This window comes from Mauremys reevesii, linkage group 2 (genome assembly GCF_016161935.1).
Source record: "Mauremys reevesii isolate NIE-2019 linkage group 2, ASM1616193v1, whole genome shotgun sequence".
NCBI classification, from domain to species: domain Eukaryota; kingdom Metazoa; phylum Chordata; order Testudines; family Geoemydidae; genus Mauremys; species Mauremys reevesii.
The window spans coordinates 16,000,952-16,021,043 of NC_052624.1; the positions used below are offsets into that span (position 1 = coordinate 16,000,952).

The 20,092-nt window shown below is 45.7% G+C and overlaps 1 protein-coding gene across 16 annotated transcripts in view; it reads right to left on the reverse strand.

Annotated features, from left to right (window-relative positions):
• PRKAG2 (protein kinase AMP-activated non-catalytic subunit gamma 2) overlaps window positions 1-20,092 on the reverse strand; it is a 361,996-nt gene that overhangs the window by 133,966 nt on the left and 207,938 nt on the right. Inside the window, exons 1-2 of one of the 16 annotated variants that reach the window (XM_039524134.1) lie at window positions 4,463-4,511; window positions 2,800-2,802 (exon numbers count right to left, since the gene is read on the reverse strand). The exons of 14 other annotated variants lie outside the window; for them this stretch is intronic. In XM_039524134.1, coding sequence (XP_039380068.1) covers window positions 2,800-2,802; window positions 4,463-4,496 — 37 coding nt within the window. In that variant the 5' untranslated portion in view covers window positions 4,497-4,511. Of the gene's footprint in view, window positions 1-2,799; window positions 2,803-4,462; window positions 4,549-20,092 lie in introns of those variants that run through there. One more of the 16 variants, XM_039524135.1, reaches the window with a different exon arrangement.

Here is a 20,092-nt window from a genome sequence, read left to right on the forward strand (position 1 = left end):
ATTATTCTGCACAGAATGTTTTTCCTTGCACCAGTGCCCCCAGTAACCTAAGCTCTTCCCAGTGATATAGAAACACTGCTTTCTGATAATTAAGGGGTGATGATTGGGAGAAATCAGAATTTGTAAGCTGTACATAGTCAGTCTCCTATTGGGGACTCGCTGTGTGTCTGCTTCAGACTGCAAACTCCATTTTGAATGTGGGCTAGGCTGCCACCTCTGTTGTCTTTTTACCTCCATTTTGGACACAGGGCTAACACTGGAGGGTTGTTAAACCTTGATGGTCCTCTATTAAGATGGAAGCCCCCTTGGACAAAGAGTTGCCAACTGCCTACAGAAAACCAGTCTGCCCATGTAGACTTAACTAAGGAATGGATCAGCTGCTGGGGGACTCCAATCACCTGACAAACCTGATCGGGGTAACCTGATAAGGGGACTGGAGGTTATAAAAGAAGAGAATTCTCACGGGCCATTTTAGAGCTTATAGAGAGAGACTTGGCTGTAGGAGTAAGAGGAAGCTCCATGTTCCAGAGGAGAAGCCATGTGCAGGAGGGAAGGGGGTCAGGAAAGATCCTGGACATCTCAAAAGACTGTGACCTGAGCCCAAAGAATGCTCCAATTGGTGAGGGATCCGAGGCAGGGAACCGTGTACAGGTGTTTCATTGTTTCATCTAGAGCTGCATCTCTCTTGTGCTATCTAAAGTAAAGCATAATTGTGGTAGAAACCTTTGCAAAGCCTGTGTGTAATGTGCTTCCATGATCATGTGTCCCTGGAGAGGTAAATGGTAAACCAGAGTGTTCACAACGTTGGAGCTCTGGGAAAGAGTTTGCTGAAGCAACCAGGGCATCTTGGGGGCTGGGTCAGCCCTGGTCTGGGGGTCTATAGCAGCTGGACTGTGGGATCCCACTTCTGCAAAGAGGTAACAGAATCCATGCCCAGGCAGGAAGCGTGCCACAGAGGCCAAAGAGACAGTGCAAGATCCTACCCGGATAAAGAGCAGCTTAAAAGCACACAGGTCCAGCATGTGGGATGCAAATATACCCGCCTAGTGAATGTCTAGCAGGGAGAGCTTTACCAGGGCTGTGACACAAGGCAAACTGATTCCTGCCCGTCAAGTCAGTTTAGGATTTATGGATTTGACCACAGAAAGATGCAAATGTAATAAAATCTTCTTTTCTGTGTGATCCCAAGGCTGTACGTAACCACACCTGAAATACTAGTGAAATGTAAAAAAGGTCTATTCATTTTCCGCTATATGAGATGGACATTCAGGGTATGTCTTCACTGCAGAGTCAATTCCATTATCTACACTGGTGTTAACTCCTCACGAGTTGGCCTAACTCGATGAGAGTGACCACACTGAAACAACACTTGAGCTACACAGATTGTGTTAGCAGCTGCCGAGCTGTGCTAACTCCAGCTAAAGCATGTATCCCAGGACTGGCCAGCCAGCTTGAATTAGAAGCATCATCACACTTGTGTGTGGACAGAACTTGAGTAAGGGGCAACACAAGTTTTAACTCAAGCTAACCAAAGTGAAGGCAAGTGCTCATATATTTCAACCCTTTCTTCCAAAATACCTAGAGGGCCTGATTTACCACTGCCTAGCGCTTTGTGTAGTCACTGACAGCGGTGTACAGTGGTTTTAAAATGCTCCCATTCTGATTTGCACAAGTGCAGGTGACTACACAAAGTGAATCAGATCCTGTAACGCTCATAGGAGTTATGCTTGAATAATGAGTACAAGACTCACCCTTTCAGCGAGGTCTTTCACCCAAAGAGATTCAGATATTTGCACTTTAAAAAGTCACCCTTTCGAACAGCAATTCACCTGCTCCTTTTAATGACTCATTTCAAGATAGACATGTGGCATCTTTGCAGACCCCAAGTTGCCCATCAACATCCAAACAAGTTGACTGATGAGCATATGTTAACACATCCAGCCAGCTACTACAGTCCTTGGCCCTTATCAATGTCAAGGCAACTGCAGAGACAAACTAAACCCTACTGACTTCCTAGTCTGACATTTAGGTATTGGCCAATCATAGTACTGCATCACATGGCAGAGATTCACGTGGTCAGCTCTACTATATGCCGGTTACAGCTGGCTGCCGTGAGAAACAGTGCCTGCGGCAGCACTGCCTTATTTACTTAATGCACCACCTGGTATTTCAGCTCTCACAGGGTACTTTGCGCTCAGCCGCAGAGGCTTTAATGAAGCCACATTCGTTTTGTATTCTAGTGGAGCCTATTGGGACTGTTAGCTGTAATGCTGAACTGCTCTTTCCACTGTCGACCTCAGTTTTTCAGGGGTTGTTACTGTGGGTTTTCATTGCTATTTTAGTTCATGTTGGGCTAGTCAGAGAGGGGCAAACTGCTCTTCCTTGCACAAGAGACCACTGGGGCCCAGGGTTCACCCCCCAACGGGAAGCAAAAAGTAAGTTTCCACTGGCTTTCTTCCCCAGGGGTTTATGTCAGGGGACAACTGCTAATTTCAATAGGGATATATTGAATCACTGTCCCCTGGATGCCCGGACCATAACTCTTCACTGCCCAGCATCGCTAAGTTTTCCAGGTTGAACTAGGCCCCTGCAGCGGGAGGCTGCTACTAATATCTGCCTCTGCAACCTCCCTCTGGCTGATTTTCCATACACGGGCTCCTGTGTCCTGTTTTATGCAGGCAAAGCTGTCATAAACCAGAGATTATTTTTATTGTTTAATATTTGCTTCTGGTGGAACCTAGTGTCCAAGGTGCGTCACAAACATAAACGATGATACAGTCCCTGCCCTGAAGAGCTTACATTCTGAAAGACAAAAAGGGGGTAGGGAACAATATATAGATCTATAATACACCTAAAGGTGTTGAGGTAGTAACTGGCCTCTTCTAACACAAAATTAAGTAGCTTTGCAAATCACCACTTTAAACACAAGGGGTTTTTTTTAAGCAGATATTTTAGGAGGTTTCAGAACAATGTGTGACTTAGTTCTTCTCCTGTGTGCTGTAGTACGCTTTCACAAGGGAGTAAATTTAGGATGGATTGGAGACACAGATGTGATTCAGAAGCGCCTTGCTTTGTCACTTTAAATCAGACCCTTATCTTTAATTGTGTGTGTTATTCCCACTGGATGTTCCTGTTAAAGGAAACGAAATGAAAAAAACAAACATCACTGACATTACAATTGATACTGAGGGGACAAATTATATGAAAAGAACTCTCACAATCTAAATCTTAGCATACAAAGTCCCTCTGAAATCACTAAGGATTTGCACAGTATACATACTATCCTCATAATCCAGAGTATGGAATGTTAATGCATATAAAAACCATTCTGCTATCTATTTGGCATGCATGCATGAAAGCTAAAAAAAAAAAAGCAGCCAGTGCAAACAAGGGTACACCCGTCTCGATGTGTGTGGCCATTAACCCTAAGAGTTGGGCATGTGCTTAAAATATTGCACCTTCAGAAGGCAACCAGAGCAGGGGCCTTCAAGTCTCAAGTCCTGGGACCTATTCCTGACTCTGCCATTGGCTTGCTTTGGACAAGTCACTGAGCCTGTGTGTGTCTGTTTCTTGACCTGTAAAACGAGGGTAATAATTACAAAGGTGCTACTAGTGGCTCCAATAGTTAAGGCTGAGCTGAGAGTCTGACTTAGAGCACAATTTACGTTTGTTTATTTTCTGTGATGCTCACAAGGGTGATGTGTGGTTTGAGTAATTAAATGCTTGTAAAGTACTTAAGAGATCCTTGGGGAAAGACATTATAGGAGCACAAAATTTTAACTAGCAATTCATCTGTCTCTGAAATCCATATTTTTCAGAACATCTCTTCTGTTATTAAAAGAAAAATTCTCCCTTGTGCCAGTGTGTGGGTTACACTAGCTCCTTTTAAAATTCAACAGGAATAGAGACGCACTGCAGCCTGTGGCGCTCCCCACCACGCAGCAGCTGACCCAGACTTCTGCCTCATCATAATTCTTATCTGGCTAACCAGGGAATTAATCTTTGTGCACATTTGGGATAGCAGAGACTGCACGCTGCTTTTTAGTGCATCCACCAAAACCCTCTTGAAGAAATGACTCACGACTCCCTGGCGCCCCTTTGATAGAAAACACATTGCTATGGGTCTGCTCTTGATCCCATTGAACTCACAGGTAAAATTTCCATTGAGTTAGCTTGTGCAGGATTGTGATCCCAAATGAACGTTAGCGACGCTAAGCAGCAGCTGCCTTGGAGAGTTTCACTCTGTGTTGATCTCCAGCTGCTCGTAGTCTAACCCCCCTTCTGTGCAATGATTTACACAGCTCTAGTTTCCTTCCAGCTTTCCTTATTTAGTGCTTAGAAGCCCCCAACTGAAGCCTAACTACACCATGCCACCATATATTTGAGCAATCAAAGGCATCATATTAATCCTCCACCCCCAACAGAGAAAGCTGGAGAAAGGGGGGAAAAAAGTCATACTAACCCCTTTGGCTGCTTCCCTTCCTGGGATTCTCCATAGTCTCCTCACAGAAACAGTCACTGTTAGGTGCTCCCTTGATCCTCGCCCCCGACCTGAGCCATCCCCCATTTATAGACCACACTCTAGAGAGCACACTCCAGTACTCAGAGCATGCGGCCAGGAATCAGGAGGACAGGGTTCTATTCTTGGTCCTGCCAGTGACTTGCTGTATGACGTTTGGAAAACTGCTTAATCTCTCTGTGGGCTAAACTCATCCCTGGTTTAACTCCAATGAAGTCAATGGGGTTTACACCAGGGATTAATTTGTCCCTGCACGTCAATTTCCCCATTTGCAACCTCGGGATAAGTTCATATTTGTAAAATGCTTTGAGATCCTTGAATGAAAGGTGCCAAGTATTTTTATAGATAACCTGTAGCTAGTTTCCCCACTCTGGGAAATGCTTCTTTAACTGGCCAAATTCATCTCTCTGGCTGCAGGCTAAGGAACTGAGCAGACACTGCCCCCCTCCACCAAGCCCTTTTCTTGACAACGTGCCTGCCTGCGAGGGCCAGCGCAAGACCAACGCCTGACAAAATGTGCCGCACGGTGGCTTCCCTCACCCGGCTGTACTACAGGCTGCAGCTGTTGCCTCCTCTCAACACTCAGCCCCATGCTGTTGTAAAATGCTGGCAGGAGAAAGTGCAAACTGCCCTTCAGCAGTGTTTAAGCCAGTGCATGCCTACATTTTCCATAGGCCTGGCCAAGTGGTTTCTCTCTCCAGGAAACCCTTCCCCTCCCATGTCACCCAGTCCCAGCCTTCTTCTTGGGCTCACACCTCATGCAGTGCCTAGCTTCACCCCACACCCCATCCCAACTAATTATTTTAAGCTTCATACAGCACATTGTATCAATCACGTTCTTGGTCAGTTATGCTCCTCAGCCCTCCCTCTCCTTGCCATCTTTCCGTCACATCATCTGAAAACAACAGGATGACCAGACAGCAAATGTGAAAAATGAGGACAGGGTGGGGGGTAATACAAGCCTATATAAGAAAAAGACCCAAAAATCGGGACTGTCCCTATAAAGTCAGGACATCTGGTCACCCTAGAAAACAATGGGAGCTGAGGGTGCTCAGCACCTTGCAGGATCCTGCAACTTCAGGGCAGGGACAATCTTCATTTCCGGAAATCCTCTTCCAAAGTTATGGCACTAGAGAAATATTAAATACAAACCATCCAGTCTCTGCTCCTCCTGCCCACATAATGCCCAGTCCCAGCCTTTCCCTGTCCCCACTCTCACCGCCGGTACATGCGTTCTTGACTGACTGCCTCCAGCAGCTCTCATCACAGGAAGCATCTATTCTTTCTGTGTCATCTGCTTCAGTCACTTGTTCTTCTCAAGACCAGGGCATAAAAAGTTACTCACACACTACAGAATAAAGTGCTAGTTCCAGGCAGTGGCCACAGCAGCTCTAATCACTTTGGGAGTTTTTAAAATATGCCGCAGATCCACTGATTTTGGTACATGTATGTGACTGACACTCCAGGCTCCCCATCTCCACCGTAATGATGAGTCTCTGTGAGGAGCCCTGGTGAGTCTTATTCAATAGCGGGCACTCAAATCTGCAGCTGACTGCTTCAAACCCTAGTCTCTCACATACTGGAGCAAGTCAGGCAGGCACAACTGAATGGTGGGCAGGCCACGGTGGTACACGGAGTTCACTGGTAAGGTAGGAGGTGGTGTGGGCAGGGCCATCTCTACCCATACGCAAAGTACGCAGCAAATTTCCTGGTGCCTTATGCAGCTGCGTGCTGCTCCAGCCCCGGTTCGCCTCTTCCCCATGGCCCCTGCCCCTGCTCCGCCCCAGGCTCTGCCCCAGCCCCGCCCCCACTCCAGCCAGCCCTTCCCCTGAGGACTGCAGCAGGGGTCAGGCTCCCTGCACTCACCGGCGGCGATAAGTAGAGCGACTCGGCTCCAGCCTGCTCCGGTCCCCTGGCTCCCAGCCACGCCGCCGGCGAGTGCTGGGGGGGGTGGTTCCCCCCTCCCCCCGAAGGCTGGGAACCAGGGGAGCAGAGCAGGTTGGGGCCGCGTCACTCCACTTCCCGCAGGAAGTGGCCATTTCCCCCCCCCCCCGTGGAGGCCTGGGGCCCCACCCCACCCCCCATGGGGGTGCTGCACAGGGCACCAAAAGGCTAGGGACGACCCTGAGTGTGGGTCACTGCAGGGGAGGAAAGGAATGGGATGAGAAGGATGCTGCGTATGAACCACTGGTCTACTGTCTAGTAAATTTTAAAAACCCTGTAATTTTCTGACCTAGATTTAGGGCTCCAGATTCAGTGACCAGAAGCAAACAAACACTTACATTCAAAGTACTGCCTGGTGCAGGTCAGGCCTTAGTCTCATAACCGAGAGCAGTCACCTAAAATTAATGTATCCTAGGGGACAATCCAAGATGCAGACTCCATGACCTAGTGCTGGGGAGCCAAACTCATTCTGTGGAATGGGCTGAATCCTATTTTGGTCTGTGAGCCAGGACTACATGCTTCCCTCATTCCACAGCAGAATTACACTGATGTCCATGGGAAGCTGGCACAAAGGTCAAGAGTAGAATATGGCTTTTATAGAGAAACTAAATTTGTACTTATTGTTCTGTATGATAAGTGCAGATCCTTATCATTGCTGTCATCACTGTCTGGGGAAATATGGAAATATGGACCTGTTGGAGAGCACTGCTATCTTTGCCCTTCTGCTTTCCCCCATTCTCCTATGCCTGTTCCTCTTCTCTTCCTTGTCATAGCGAGTCTCCTCTGTTTTCCCCTCTGCATTTAACTATCTTCAGCAGTTCCCCAGTTCCAACCCCCCCATGAGCTTCACTCTCATTCCATCCACTAAAATGATCAGCAATTAAATAGTTATTTTTCACATGCAGAGTATCATCCTGCATTAGACTTAATATCCCGAAGGGTACGCCTATACATGAAGTGCAGACACACCTTGTGGTTGCAGTAGATATAACCTGGTTAGCTTGGGAACCCGAACAGCAAAGAACTCTGTATCCTGGATTCAGTGTGGGCTAGCTGCCCAAGCAATTACTCAGGGAGCCAGGTGGGCTCATACAGCCAGTGTTGAAGCCTGTGCTGCTGTGGCTTCACTACTCCAGTACCAAAACTAGCAAATTTAAAAGGTAGCTCAGGTATATCTACACAATTGCACCCCATGATTATCAGTATAAACATCCCCAAAGAGATTAATGGGGCAGGGGATTCACAACTCTTACAACCATTTCAGTCTGCACACTCAGGAAGACAGCACTGCATCTAATTACACAGGGTTCACACGTGACAGGTTAGCTAGAACAGTGGTTGTCAATTTTTTTTTCTGGCAACGCAGTTGAAGAAAATTGTTGATGCCCGTGACCCAACGGAGCTGGGGTTGAGGGGTTTGGGGTGTGGGAGGGGCTCAGGGCTGGGGCAGAGGTTGGGGTGAGGGCTGCAGGGTAGGTCTGGAATAGGTATAGGAGGGGGCTCTGGGCTGGGGCAGGGGGTTGGGGTACAGGAGGGGGTCAGGGCTCTGGGCGGGGGTGCCTGGTCAGCAGCAGAGCTGGGGTGCAGAGGCAGGCTTCCTACCTATCCCGGCACCACAGCCCACACTGCACCCCAGAAGAGGCCAGCAGCAGGTCCAGCTCCTAGGCGGAGGCGCGAAAGCGGTTCCGTGCAGCTCTCGCCCGCAGGCACCACGCCCCTTCCCATTGGCTGGTTTCCAGCCAATGGGAGTGTGGAGCCGGTGCTCGGGGCAGGGGCAGCATGCAGAACCCTGTGCCACCCCCAGGAGCAGGACCTGCTGCTGGCTGTTTCCAGGGCATAGTGCAGTGTCGGAACACATAGGGACTAGCCTGTCTTAGCCGGGAAGCACCACCAATGGGACTTTCAATGGCCCAGTCAGCGGTGCTGACCACAGCCACCACAACCTAGTGCCTTCCATTCCGTGACCCAATTCTGGGTTGTGACCCACAGTTTGAAAACCACTGAGCTAGAACACAAAAGGCCTAACAAGATTTATTTTTTAAAATGTCAAATTAAATTGTGCAGTATCTAGATAAATAAGTGGACAGAGTGTTTGAAAACCCTGGCTTGGTAGGTCTTTCTATCAGTGCAAAATTTCAGTGCACACCCAAGCATCATGGTGCATTTATGGATGCCCCATTTGAAGCTCTTTTCTGCTCTGACTAGGGCAGCACAGTATCTGAAATCTCATTCAGGCACAAAAGGCTACTGGGCCAACTATAACACCGTTAATGAATAAAACAGGATGTGTCAGACCGAGTGACAGAGGAGAAAAGAAAATGAAAGTCAGGTGTTCAAATACCAGAGCACAGCCCTTCCTTGCCCACCCTGAGCAGTGAGCAGCACAGAGAAAGCAATGCAAGCCTCCAAAAGAGGTCTCCAAGCTTTAGAAATTCCTTGGGGACACTGGTCTTATCTTCAGCCACATTCTTTTCTACAACTCTCTAATGAGCCAGGTAAATAAAAGGTACAGAAAGTGCCCCAAGACCAAATTAATTGGTCCAAGTTAAAGCCCTGAATGCTGCAGAATCAGTGCAGAGAGATCTCTACAACAGGCTGATGGAATGGGAATTTGAGGTCAGGACAGAGGCACGGCCAGCAGATCTATCAGCTCCACCAGCCGAATCCACCAAGAAAAGGAGGACAAGTGTCAAAGTGGCTGAGGAGGCTATTGCAGTACCAGAAGCAGCGCAGCTCCGATGGAGCTCCACAGCTGGAGGTTGAGGATTCCACTCCTCACCCCTGCAAAGCATCCCTGACCATTTTCTTGGGCTTTGTGCTGGAGACAGGATTTACTGCTATAAAACAGAAAAAATGGCACTAACATCAGCTTCTCCACACTGACCGGATAGAAGATGCAAGTCTTTCTAATCCCTAAGGCCCAGATCTTCAATGGTTTTCAGGCCCCTAACTTCCATTTATTTCCACAGGAGTTAGGCATCTAAATATCTTTGAGGATCCAGGCATAAGTGTCCTGAATGCTCATGGAAAGTGATGAGGTTACAGCCCTGGAGACAAGAGTCCTTTGTAGCCACAGGACAGGTGGTCTTGGCAGCAGAAATGCAGGCATCCCTGCTGACCTGCCTCAACCCACCGCTTTGCGGGGTGAAAGAGTTCAATTTTCATGCCTGTTCACTCTGAGTCCCCACCACCAAGGTTGCTAATTGGTGTCAACTGTAATTTGGATACTACTCAGAACAGGACCAAGACTGCCAAAGACAGAAGCCACAATGAACAGATATCGGATGGCAACAGTGTCTAGTCATTACTGAACAGAGCTGGATTTATCATGCAGGTGAAAGGCTCTGTATCTCATTACCAATCCCCATCTGAAATGTTTTTGTGATGCTGGTGCCAGCTCTTGCCAAGGCTGTAGGCATCAGCTGAGCACTGACAAATTTATAGCTGGAAACTGGACAAGCTCCCCTATACGTTGGTATTGTTCAAAGTAAGTGTTAGACTTGTAAAGGATGTGTTTAGTGTTTAGACTCTATAAAACGCTTGTAAGTTGCTGCGTGCATTAATCCTACTTGTAATGGCCATATCCCATGCTACAAGGTAATATGTAAGTTTTGCTTTTTAAATGTAAAAATGCCTGCTCCGAACTTGTGAACCCAGGCAGGAGGAGTGGTTCCCCCACCCGTCAAGAAGGGCTATCAAAACTAAGTGGGCCATTGTAAAATATCACGATACAAAGACTGGGTTAATGGCCTCACACCTGTGAAGGTGCTATGTGCGGGGAAGCTCATCCCATCAGCTTGAATTGTGGAAGAAGGAAATAAAGACAGCTAACATGAAAACTCTTCGCGTCTTTGCTGTTTGGACTCTCACAGGGCTAGAGCTATGAAACAAAAGCAGAGAACCCCAGGGTCAACCTGGGTTGCCCTAAAAGGCATTCAGTGCTGACAGATTACTACAACGGTGTCACCTTTTGGAACCAGAGACTGTAACTCATTTGTGTATATGTGTTGCCTGCTTTAACCTGTAAATAATTCATTTTTTCCCTAGTTAATAAATCCTCAGTTAGTTTACTATAGGATTGGCTTGCAAGCCTTCTCTTTGGTGTGAGGTCTGAGGTACAAATTGACCTGGGGTAAGTGGCTGGTCTCTTGGGACTGTAAGCAATCTGATCTTTGGCGTGAGTGACCATTTATCATTTAGTCCAGCTTGCCTGGGTGGTGGGATGGATTGGAGTGCCCAAGGGGGCTGACTGTGACTCCATGGTAAGATTGTTATAGTGCCTCGGGAGTTCACATTTGTTACTGGGTTGGTGAAATCTAATTCTAGAACACACCACCAGTTTAGGGTGTCTGTTTTGCTTTTTGACTGTCTGCCGAGATTGGCACTCACAGTCGTGAACCACTTCAAACAGTGTGACAGTTTTCACCTCATTTCTGAAAATAAATCATGAGCTGATCTGTTATTTTAACAAGTAGCTACTGCATTGTAAAGCCTGGTCATTTATTTCCAGCATCATTAAAGCGAGGGAGTGTTGTAAACCATCTCCTGTTTCTTGAAACACACATTGCTCAGGATAAGAGAATTACTCCCCTGGCCCACGAGACTTGCCTACCCACTGGATAATAAAGACTTGCACTAATAAAGCCATTGTGTGTGAGTCCATATTTGTAATCTAGTTAGCTAGCTTTTGCTTCCACAAAGAGACTATAAAGAGTAGTCAGTCCTTTCTGGGAGTAACACATTGACCTGAACATAAATTAGTAAGTGCTACAGGACCCCAATTTGCTGAGCATCAGCTAAATGGGATTTGATCATGTCTTTAGGGTCAGCCTCTGTCTTTCAGTATAGATGAGCCAGTCAGCTATCAAAAGGCCAGCTGGCTTCAGAAAGGCTAAACAATGGGATCCACCAGACTAGAGTTCAGGAAAGAGAGTCCTGACAATTCACTAGCTAGCACAGATCTGAAAAGCAGATGGTACTTGTTCTTTGTAGTCTGATCCTGTGGGACGCAAAGTGCGGCCTCCAAAGCCTGCTGGCCAGGTAGGGGAGCTCTTATGTTTTATTGAGCCTCCAATTTTTCCTACAGACTGATTATGACACCTTCAGAAACATAGTGCATGACACTACAGTGACAGCGAGGTGTTTTTGCCAGTGGACATTTGCTCACTAAGGGCTTGGCTACACTTACATTTCATAGCGCTCTAACTTCCTGGCTCAGGGGGTTGAAAAATCACCCCCGAGTGCAGCAAATCAGAGCGCTTTAAAGCGCTAGTGTAAACAGGCTCCAAGCGCTGGGAGCTAATCCCCTCGTAGAGGTGGATTACCAGGAGCGCTGGGAGAGCTCTCTCCCTGCGTTCACGTGCTACCACACTCGCACTTCAAAGCGCTGCCGTGGGAGCACTCCCCCGACAGCGCTTTGAAGTTTCCAGGGTAGCCATGCCCCATCTCATATGAATCTGGCAGTTGATAGACTGACTGCAAAATAAATGCATTTCAGAAAGCAGTGGAATACCCTCATTAACATATCAGAGGGCTGCCTGGCTTTAGATGATGCCTTACAGACCTACCCCACTAAGCCCTGTCTACACTAGGAAATTTTAGCAAAAAATTTCCCACTAGTTCAGCCATATAATCAAGAGCCATTATATAGCAAAGATTCTGACAACTTCCAGAGCTTTTACTACTATGTTAATTAAACAGATTTAAGATACTGGAACTTTATCGACACTAGGGGCAACTTGATCATTGTCTATAAATATTTAGAGAGAGAGAGAAGGCATCTGATACCGGAGTATTCTTTAATCTAGCAGACATTTTTCAGAACCATCAGAACACCTTATCAAGGTATGTGGTGGATTCTCCATCACTGGACATCTTAGCCTTCTAAGAGATATGATCTAGTTCAACCACAGATTACTGGGTTTGATGGCGTCATTATTCTGTACTCTGTGTTACGCAGGAGGTCAGATCAGATAATCAAAATGATCACTTCTGATTTCCAAATCCGTACTAAACAGGGATCCCGCTAGTACTACTAGTGATGCAGCTAAATGGGTGACAGCACTAATGGGAATTTTTTTATTATTATTATTATTAAAAATTTCTTAGTGCCCACATGGCTGAAGGGTGCTAGACCAGCCTTTGCTGCAGGAGAAAGGTGAGAAATCTCCATTACAATGAATTAACTCTGCAATAGGCACAGCGGCACATTCAAGTTAATTTGAATAATCTCAGTGGTATAAAACAAGATATTTGCACCAAGGAGTTTAAAATCTTAAATACACAGATAATACAAAGAGAACTGGGAGAGCAGTAAGAATATAGTTAGTAGTGGTGGAAACAGGAGTGAGACAACTAAACCTGGAAAGAGGAAGAAATGTCCTTGGCAGCGGATTTTTCAGAATATATCGGGTTGCACTCATTTAAATTGTCAGTAAACAATTTTTGATGCATCTGCTTGTCACTGTGGTCAGGAGCAGAATGGTAGCAGAGCAAACCCAAGCAGAGATTATTGCTGGATATACACCCAGCATCCAGAATTAGACAATGCAAGCTCTCTAAAGAATCCATGTGACACAGATTGTTTAGCTCTACTGCCTCTAGGAATCTCTCTAGCCCACTGGACAGAGATGTTGCCTCTAGGGTAGGTGGTTGAGTGTTCAAACAGCATAAAGGTTGTTTCACCAAAACAAATGCCCGCCCCCCCCTCCCTTTCTGTATGATTTAAATTCATCACTTCATCTTTGTAAACAAAAACTAAACTAAAAGGTACTGACAGCTAATCCAAACTATTTAATGTATATGAAAACAGCCAAGCTAGAGAGAGAGAGAGAAGAGAGCAGGAGCTGGCCATGGAAGGAGACAAGAGCTACAGGAACAAAAAGGACCCAGAACAGAGCAGTGTTAGCCTGTAAAATGACCAAGTTAAACAAGGCACAACCAGGGCCAACCCCTGAACAAATCCGGAGCTTTAAAAAGCTGATAGTGAATCCTGATAGTAAATAATTGTGTAACTCTTTCACTGCTGGCCTTCAACTTCCACAATCCATGACCACTCCGCAGCAGTGAGCAAGCGGTTTAGCTGTATCTGGTATGTTCAGAAGCTCTGTGGGTGCATTCTACCTGCATGTACTTGCAATGTTTGGCAGCAGGTCCAGTGGCTTAAAAAATGGAATTTAAATGCAAATTCAAAGTCATGGTTTGTGTCATTCCTTAAATCAGTAGTTCTCAAACTTTCGTACTGGTGACCCCTTTCATATAGCAAGCCTCTGAGTGTGACCCCCCTTATAAATTAAAAACACCGTTTATATATTTAACACCATTATAAATGCTGGAGGCAAAATGGGGTTTGGGGTGGAGGCTGACAGCTCGTAACCCCAACCCCCGCACCTCCATGTAATAACCTCACGATCCCCTGAGGGGTCCCGACCCCCAGTTTGAGAACCCTTGCCTTAAATCTTAACTTGTAACTAGCCAAGCACAGAAGAAAATTACATATAAAATTCAAATCTTTTGTAGTCACATAGGTTCCACCTTTTTCCTATTTCTAATCACTCTGCCATGGACCGCTAAAGCTTTTTAATGACACTTCACTCTGGATTTCTTTTCAATGCCTCATATGGTAACTATATAGCAGCAGCTGGATGAAGCAACAGTTGCTGCAGATCCAGTATCAGAGTGTGACTGACATGCGGACGGCTGCTTGCAGCTGAGGAGACGAGTAACGTTCCTGTGGAACCTGTGATTCCGGGTCATGTGTCATTGTCACGGAGTCACCAGGTCAATGCTCTGGAACTACTCCATGTGAAGCCAGTCAGGACTCTGGGGGAGACTCGTCTCTCTGAGCATACTGTCTCCAGGACAAGAAGCTTACACAGCTTTGACCTTCCTGGGTCTGACCTCAGAGCATTCAGCATCCCCTTACACACCATGTGCTTCCTGCAGTGAGTCCGCCCAGGCGGGGCTCCTGGGGAAGCCAAAGGGCCCTGCACCCCAACTCCGCAGTGAATGAACTATTCAAGTTGATGGCCCATTAAAGAACACTTAACTCTCACAATGGGCCATAGAAGAAGTTCCTCCCCACCCGGTGAGCCTTCCTGTGAATGCTTTAGCCAGCATATGGGTAATGGCTGTTCCTATGAGTCATCAAAGCATGTAAGGGCATGTGACTTGCTCATGTGATCCTGGACTCCATTTTGTGCCTGTAATTTTCCACAAACTGCTGGGGGCTTTGTTTGGGACAGTAAAATTCCATCCACATGGGAGAGGGTATAAAAGACCCTGGAAACATCTCCATTTTGTCTTCATTTCTTGCTTCATTTCTCTGGACTGGGTTTCTAACACGAAAATTCTAAAGAAGAAGGACGGATGACCCCTGAACAGTCTCGGTAATTTCCAGAGAAGACTTTGAGTAAGCTAGCAGTTTATTCCATCACTGCAACAAACCTGATGTCAGAACTTTGCAATGATTGTATGCATATGATCTATAAATCATTTTAACTCCCTTCTATTTCTTTTCTCTTAAAAATAAACCTGTGGAGTTTAGTTACTGAAGAACTGGCAGTAGCATGATTGTTGGGTAAGATCCGAGTTATATACTGAACTGGCTGTGTGGCTGGTCTCTTGAGATGAGAACAAATCTTTGTTTGATTAAATTGGTTTTCAATAACAGCATCCCCGATAATGTCATGGCAAACCTGGTGGCTGAACTTTGTGACTTTGTCCTCACCCACAACTATTTCACATTTGAGGACAATGTATACCTTCAAGTCAGCGGCACTGCTATGGGTACCCGCATGGCCCCACATTATGCCAACATTTTTATGGCTGTCTTAGAACAACGCTTCCTCAGCTCTCGTCCCCTAACGCTCGTACTCTACTTGTGCTACATTGATGTCATATTCATTATCTGGACCCATGGAAAAGAAGCCCTTGAGGAAATTCCACCATGATTTCAACAATTTCCATCCCACCATCAACCTCAGCCTGGACCAGTCCACACAAGAGATCCACTTCCTGGACACTACAGTGCTTATAAGCGATGGTCACATAATCACCTCCCTATACTGGAAACCTGCTGACCACTATACTTACCTACATGCCTCCAGCTTTCATCCAGACCATATCACACGATCCATTGTCTACAGCCGAGCTCTACGATACAACCGCATTTGCTCCAATCCCTCAGACAGAGACAAACACCTACAAGATCTCTATCAAGCGTTCTTACAACTACAATACCCACCTGCTGAAGTGAAGAAACAGATTGACAGAGCCAGAAGAATACCAGAAGTCACCTACTCCAGGCCCAACAAAGAAAGTTACAGAATCCCACTAGCCATCACTTTCAGCCCCCAACTAAAACCTCTCCAGCACATTATCAAGGATCTACAACCTATCCTGAAGGATGATCCCTCACTCTCACACCATCATAAAACCTAATCACATCAGCCACACCATCAGAGGCTAGTTCACCTGCACATCTACCAATGTGATATATGCCATCATGTGCCAGCAATGCCCCTCTGCCATGTACATTGGCCAAACCAGACAGTCTCTATGCAAAAGAATAAATGGACACAAATCAGACGTCAAGAATTATAACATTCAAAAACCAGTCAGGAGAACACTTCAGCCTCTCTGGTCACTCAGTTACAGACCTAAAAGTCACAATTCTTCAACAAAAAAATTTCAAAAACGGACTCCAATGAGAAACTGCAGAATTGGAATAAATTTGCAAACTGGGCACCATTAAATTAGGCTTGAATAAAGACTGGGAGTGGATGGGTCATTACACAAACTAAAAACTATTTCCCCATGCCAATTTTTCCCCTATTGTTACTTACACCTTCTTGTCAACTGTCATCCTAATTATCACTACAAAAGTTTTTTTCCTCTGCTGATAATAGCCCACCTTAATTGATTAGTCTCGTTAGAATTGGTATGGCAACACCCATTTTTTCATGTTCTCTGTGTATAGATATCTTCCTACAGTATTTTCCACTGCATGCATCCAATGAAGTGGGTTTTAGCCCACAAAAGCTTATGCCCAAGTACATTTATTAGTCTTTAAGGTGCCACAAATACTCCTCATTCTTTTTGCTGATACAGAGTAACATGGCTACCACTCTGAAACCTGTCAAAATCTATGTCTGGGTAGTGAAAGGAGTGCTGGAATGCTTAAGGAGATTGCATTTTTGGCTTCTTGTTAAACAGTATGCTGAGTAGGGTGACCAGATGTCCCGATTTTATAGGGACAGTCCCGATATTTGGGGCTTTTTCCTATATAGGCTCCTATTACCCCCCACCCCCGTTCCGATTTTTCACACTTGCTATCTGGTCACCCTGGTGGTGAGATAGAAGATTACTTTTGCTGCTAGCTTGGTATATCTAGTGGTGTCTGCCCTGTTTCTCAGCATTTCATCCTTAACCTGTGACCCACAGAGGCACGATGACAATCCCCACTGAAACCTTCCACGTTACCTCCTTTCTCGATCACTATGGACACCACCACCATCCTGCTTGTCACTCAGGCCCAATGATAATAAAAAACAACAATACAACTAGACTGGACACAACAGTAGCAACTATACAACGCAGCCTGTCACTAGCAGGGAGAGGGATTACACTTTTTCCATCTCTATAGAGTCAATCTAACTCAAAATGACCAAAATGTAAAGGCTGTATCAGGGGTTGCTTCCAGTGTGGTCCACAGAAGACACAGAGGCCAATTCTCAAAAGGTATCTTCAACAGGATCTCCGAACACAGTAGCTGGGCACTCAGACTGACATATAAAACACGTAAATGCCCATTTTACATGCCAAAAGCAGAGTGTTCTATTAAGGTTTGAAATTTCAGATCCCACATCAAATAAATCTCTGATTCCTTTTTGGTGTAAGACAAAAAAAAGGCAAAAATTAAAGAAATAGCAAATTGCAGTGTCTCCTTTTTACCAGTATGTGCAGCATTGACCATGAACTGAAGAGGAAAGGATGTGATAAAAACTACAATATAGAGATGAGGGCCAAAGTCATTACTGGTGCACCCATTTACACCAAATGTGAATATGGCTTCTAGCGTAGGGCTCAATCCTGTGACGTGCTGAGTGCCCACAACTCCCACTGACGACCATAAGTCGCTGTAATTAGGGTGACTGAGGAGTCTCAGCACTTTGCAGAAGTGAAGCACCGGACAAGACAGGGCCGTTATGTGGGAGCATGTTAATTGTTACATATAACCTTTCCACACTGCAGTTATCTGCCAATACAACCTTCTTCAGGTATTGTGGTTCTGAATGTTTTATCCTCCTTTTACACACAGGAGAGCTCATTTATTAGTTCAGGACCAAGAGGCATTTCTTAGGACATCACTGAACATTCTGGCAGTGAAGCCTTTTTTAAGCCAATGTGGAATCATGAATCAGCAATGAAGAGTTCCTTCTAGATAAACTCCCTGGCAATAAAAACACTGAATGCACCAATTCATCCCCTTTCCTGGGCAGCTAGTGCTGGCAGAGTTCCCACTGAACCAGGCTGCCCTCCTCGGGCACAACGCTGATGTCAATCTACTCCACTAACCAGTATCAGAGGGGTAGCCATGTTAGTCTGGATCTGTAAAAGCAACAAAGAATCCTGTGGCACCTTATAGACTAACAGACGTTTTGCAGCATGAGCTTTCGTGGGTGAATACCCACTTCTTCGGATGCAAGAAGAAGATCCGAAGTGGATCTTCGGATCCACTAACCAGCTATCCCCATTAGTACACAGGATGCTACTTAGGCCCCAGTGACTCCGTGGGAGTGAATCCAGCCCATATATTTGGCTCTAAGCTATGGCCAGTTTACAAACAATACATACAATAAGAGATGAAGCAAAATTAAAGGGTATATTTAACATGTGTATATCACAATAATATCATACGCACACACTGTAGTGGGGTGTATAGACTCAGCACTGGCAAGATGAGGGTTAAGGAGCTGCTCTGGACACAGGAAGTCCCGCCCCTTGCCTCTGTTGGGCATGCTCCCACTGGAGGAAGCATACAAAAGACAGTGGCGCAGCTCAGTCTGGGCTTACTGAGGAAGAGAGCAATTGTGTGCAGCAGCTTCCTAGGGAAAAGCTGCTGAGACCAGGCCTCCCAGCCAAGCCACTGGAAGCCCTTTAATCACGGGAGCCGAAGTGATGACTCTCTACTGCCAGGCCAGGGGAAGGGGCTCTGGAGATGGACCAGAGAGAATCTCAGGAGGGATCCCAAGACCAACCGATGGCGATGGCAGAGAGACAGGAACAAGGGTAGAAAGTGACCTAGAGAGTATGTGTAAGGGCACCAGACCTAGGGCACATGTAGGGGCTGCTGTTTTGAAGGGCCCTGGGTCATAACCTAGAGGAGTAAGGTAGGCCTGCCCCCCCCTTTTTTTTTAAACTACAACCACTAGGCAAGGTGGCCTTCGACTCTTGCCACTGGGCTACACTACCCCCGACACACACACACAATGCCTCCTCCCTGGCTATAAGGCATTGTCAGGCTATAAATCATGTTTTGTTTTGTTTTTTTAAGTTGACTCACTCAGATTATTAAAATGGGGGTCGTAAACCTGATTTACTTTCCATCTTTTATGCATTTCACTCAGCTCTGACAATGACAATGCACTGAATTTTATTCCTACTCCTTTAATCAGAGTTTGGCTGACTGATTCTCATACACTGACAGAGATCTGCAATGTCCAGGTTGCACGCAGTACTGACATGTTTCAGTCCATCTGTTCTCAGTTAATTCTATTTAAATATCATGAAAGCTTTTCTCTTAACATTAGTGTCTATAAAACCTCTTAAAAAAAACCCAAAACTAAAATCTGGGGCCTAAACTCTCATAGCTTCCCCCTGCTCTGGTTTTACCTTCTCTGGTATGTCGTTGACATCTGCCTCTAAATAATCCCCTCTGTTTTAGAACACCTGGGTCTGCCTCCACTTTACAGCAAGGTCTAAAATCTCTTCTTGGCTGTTTAGTGGAAACTGACAGTGGGGATTTTCTCTCATTTCAAGCTACTTCAACTGCTGCCTTGTCCAAGGGCTCTCTAAATGATTTTCCTCAAGAGATTTGGAGAACATCTATACAATAAATAACCCAACACCAGCAAGCCAGATTGTGACATCTAGAGTATAAACATACCCCAGCATTTCAATAACTCCGCTATTACAAGTTATCTTGATAACGGTCACAAGATAGCTATCAAAACACGGGATTACGCGCACACGTTTTACAAACTCATCCAGTTTTAACTCATTCATTCATTGGCATCCAGGGAAGTTTAGTTTCCCTTCTTGAATGCTGCGTCACTATGAACAAGAACCAATATTTTCAAACCGATATGCCTAACATTAGGAATATAATCCAAAATAAATACCCGCTCTGAAAATTAAGCCATTTTTAGATGCTTAAATATGGATTTATGTGCCCAAGTTCAAAAATTTTGGTTGAGGTAAACTAGTCTTTTAGCAAAATTATTTCGGTATACTTATTTTGATGCATGTGGCTCCTACTGCAGCCAAACACAATGCTTGTATATATGCAGTGTATTCATCAGTATCGCCAACCCCAAGCGTTGAAAATCATGAGTTAGGCCCCCCAAA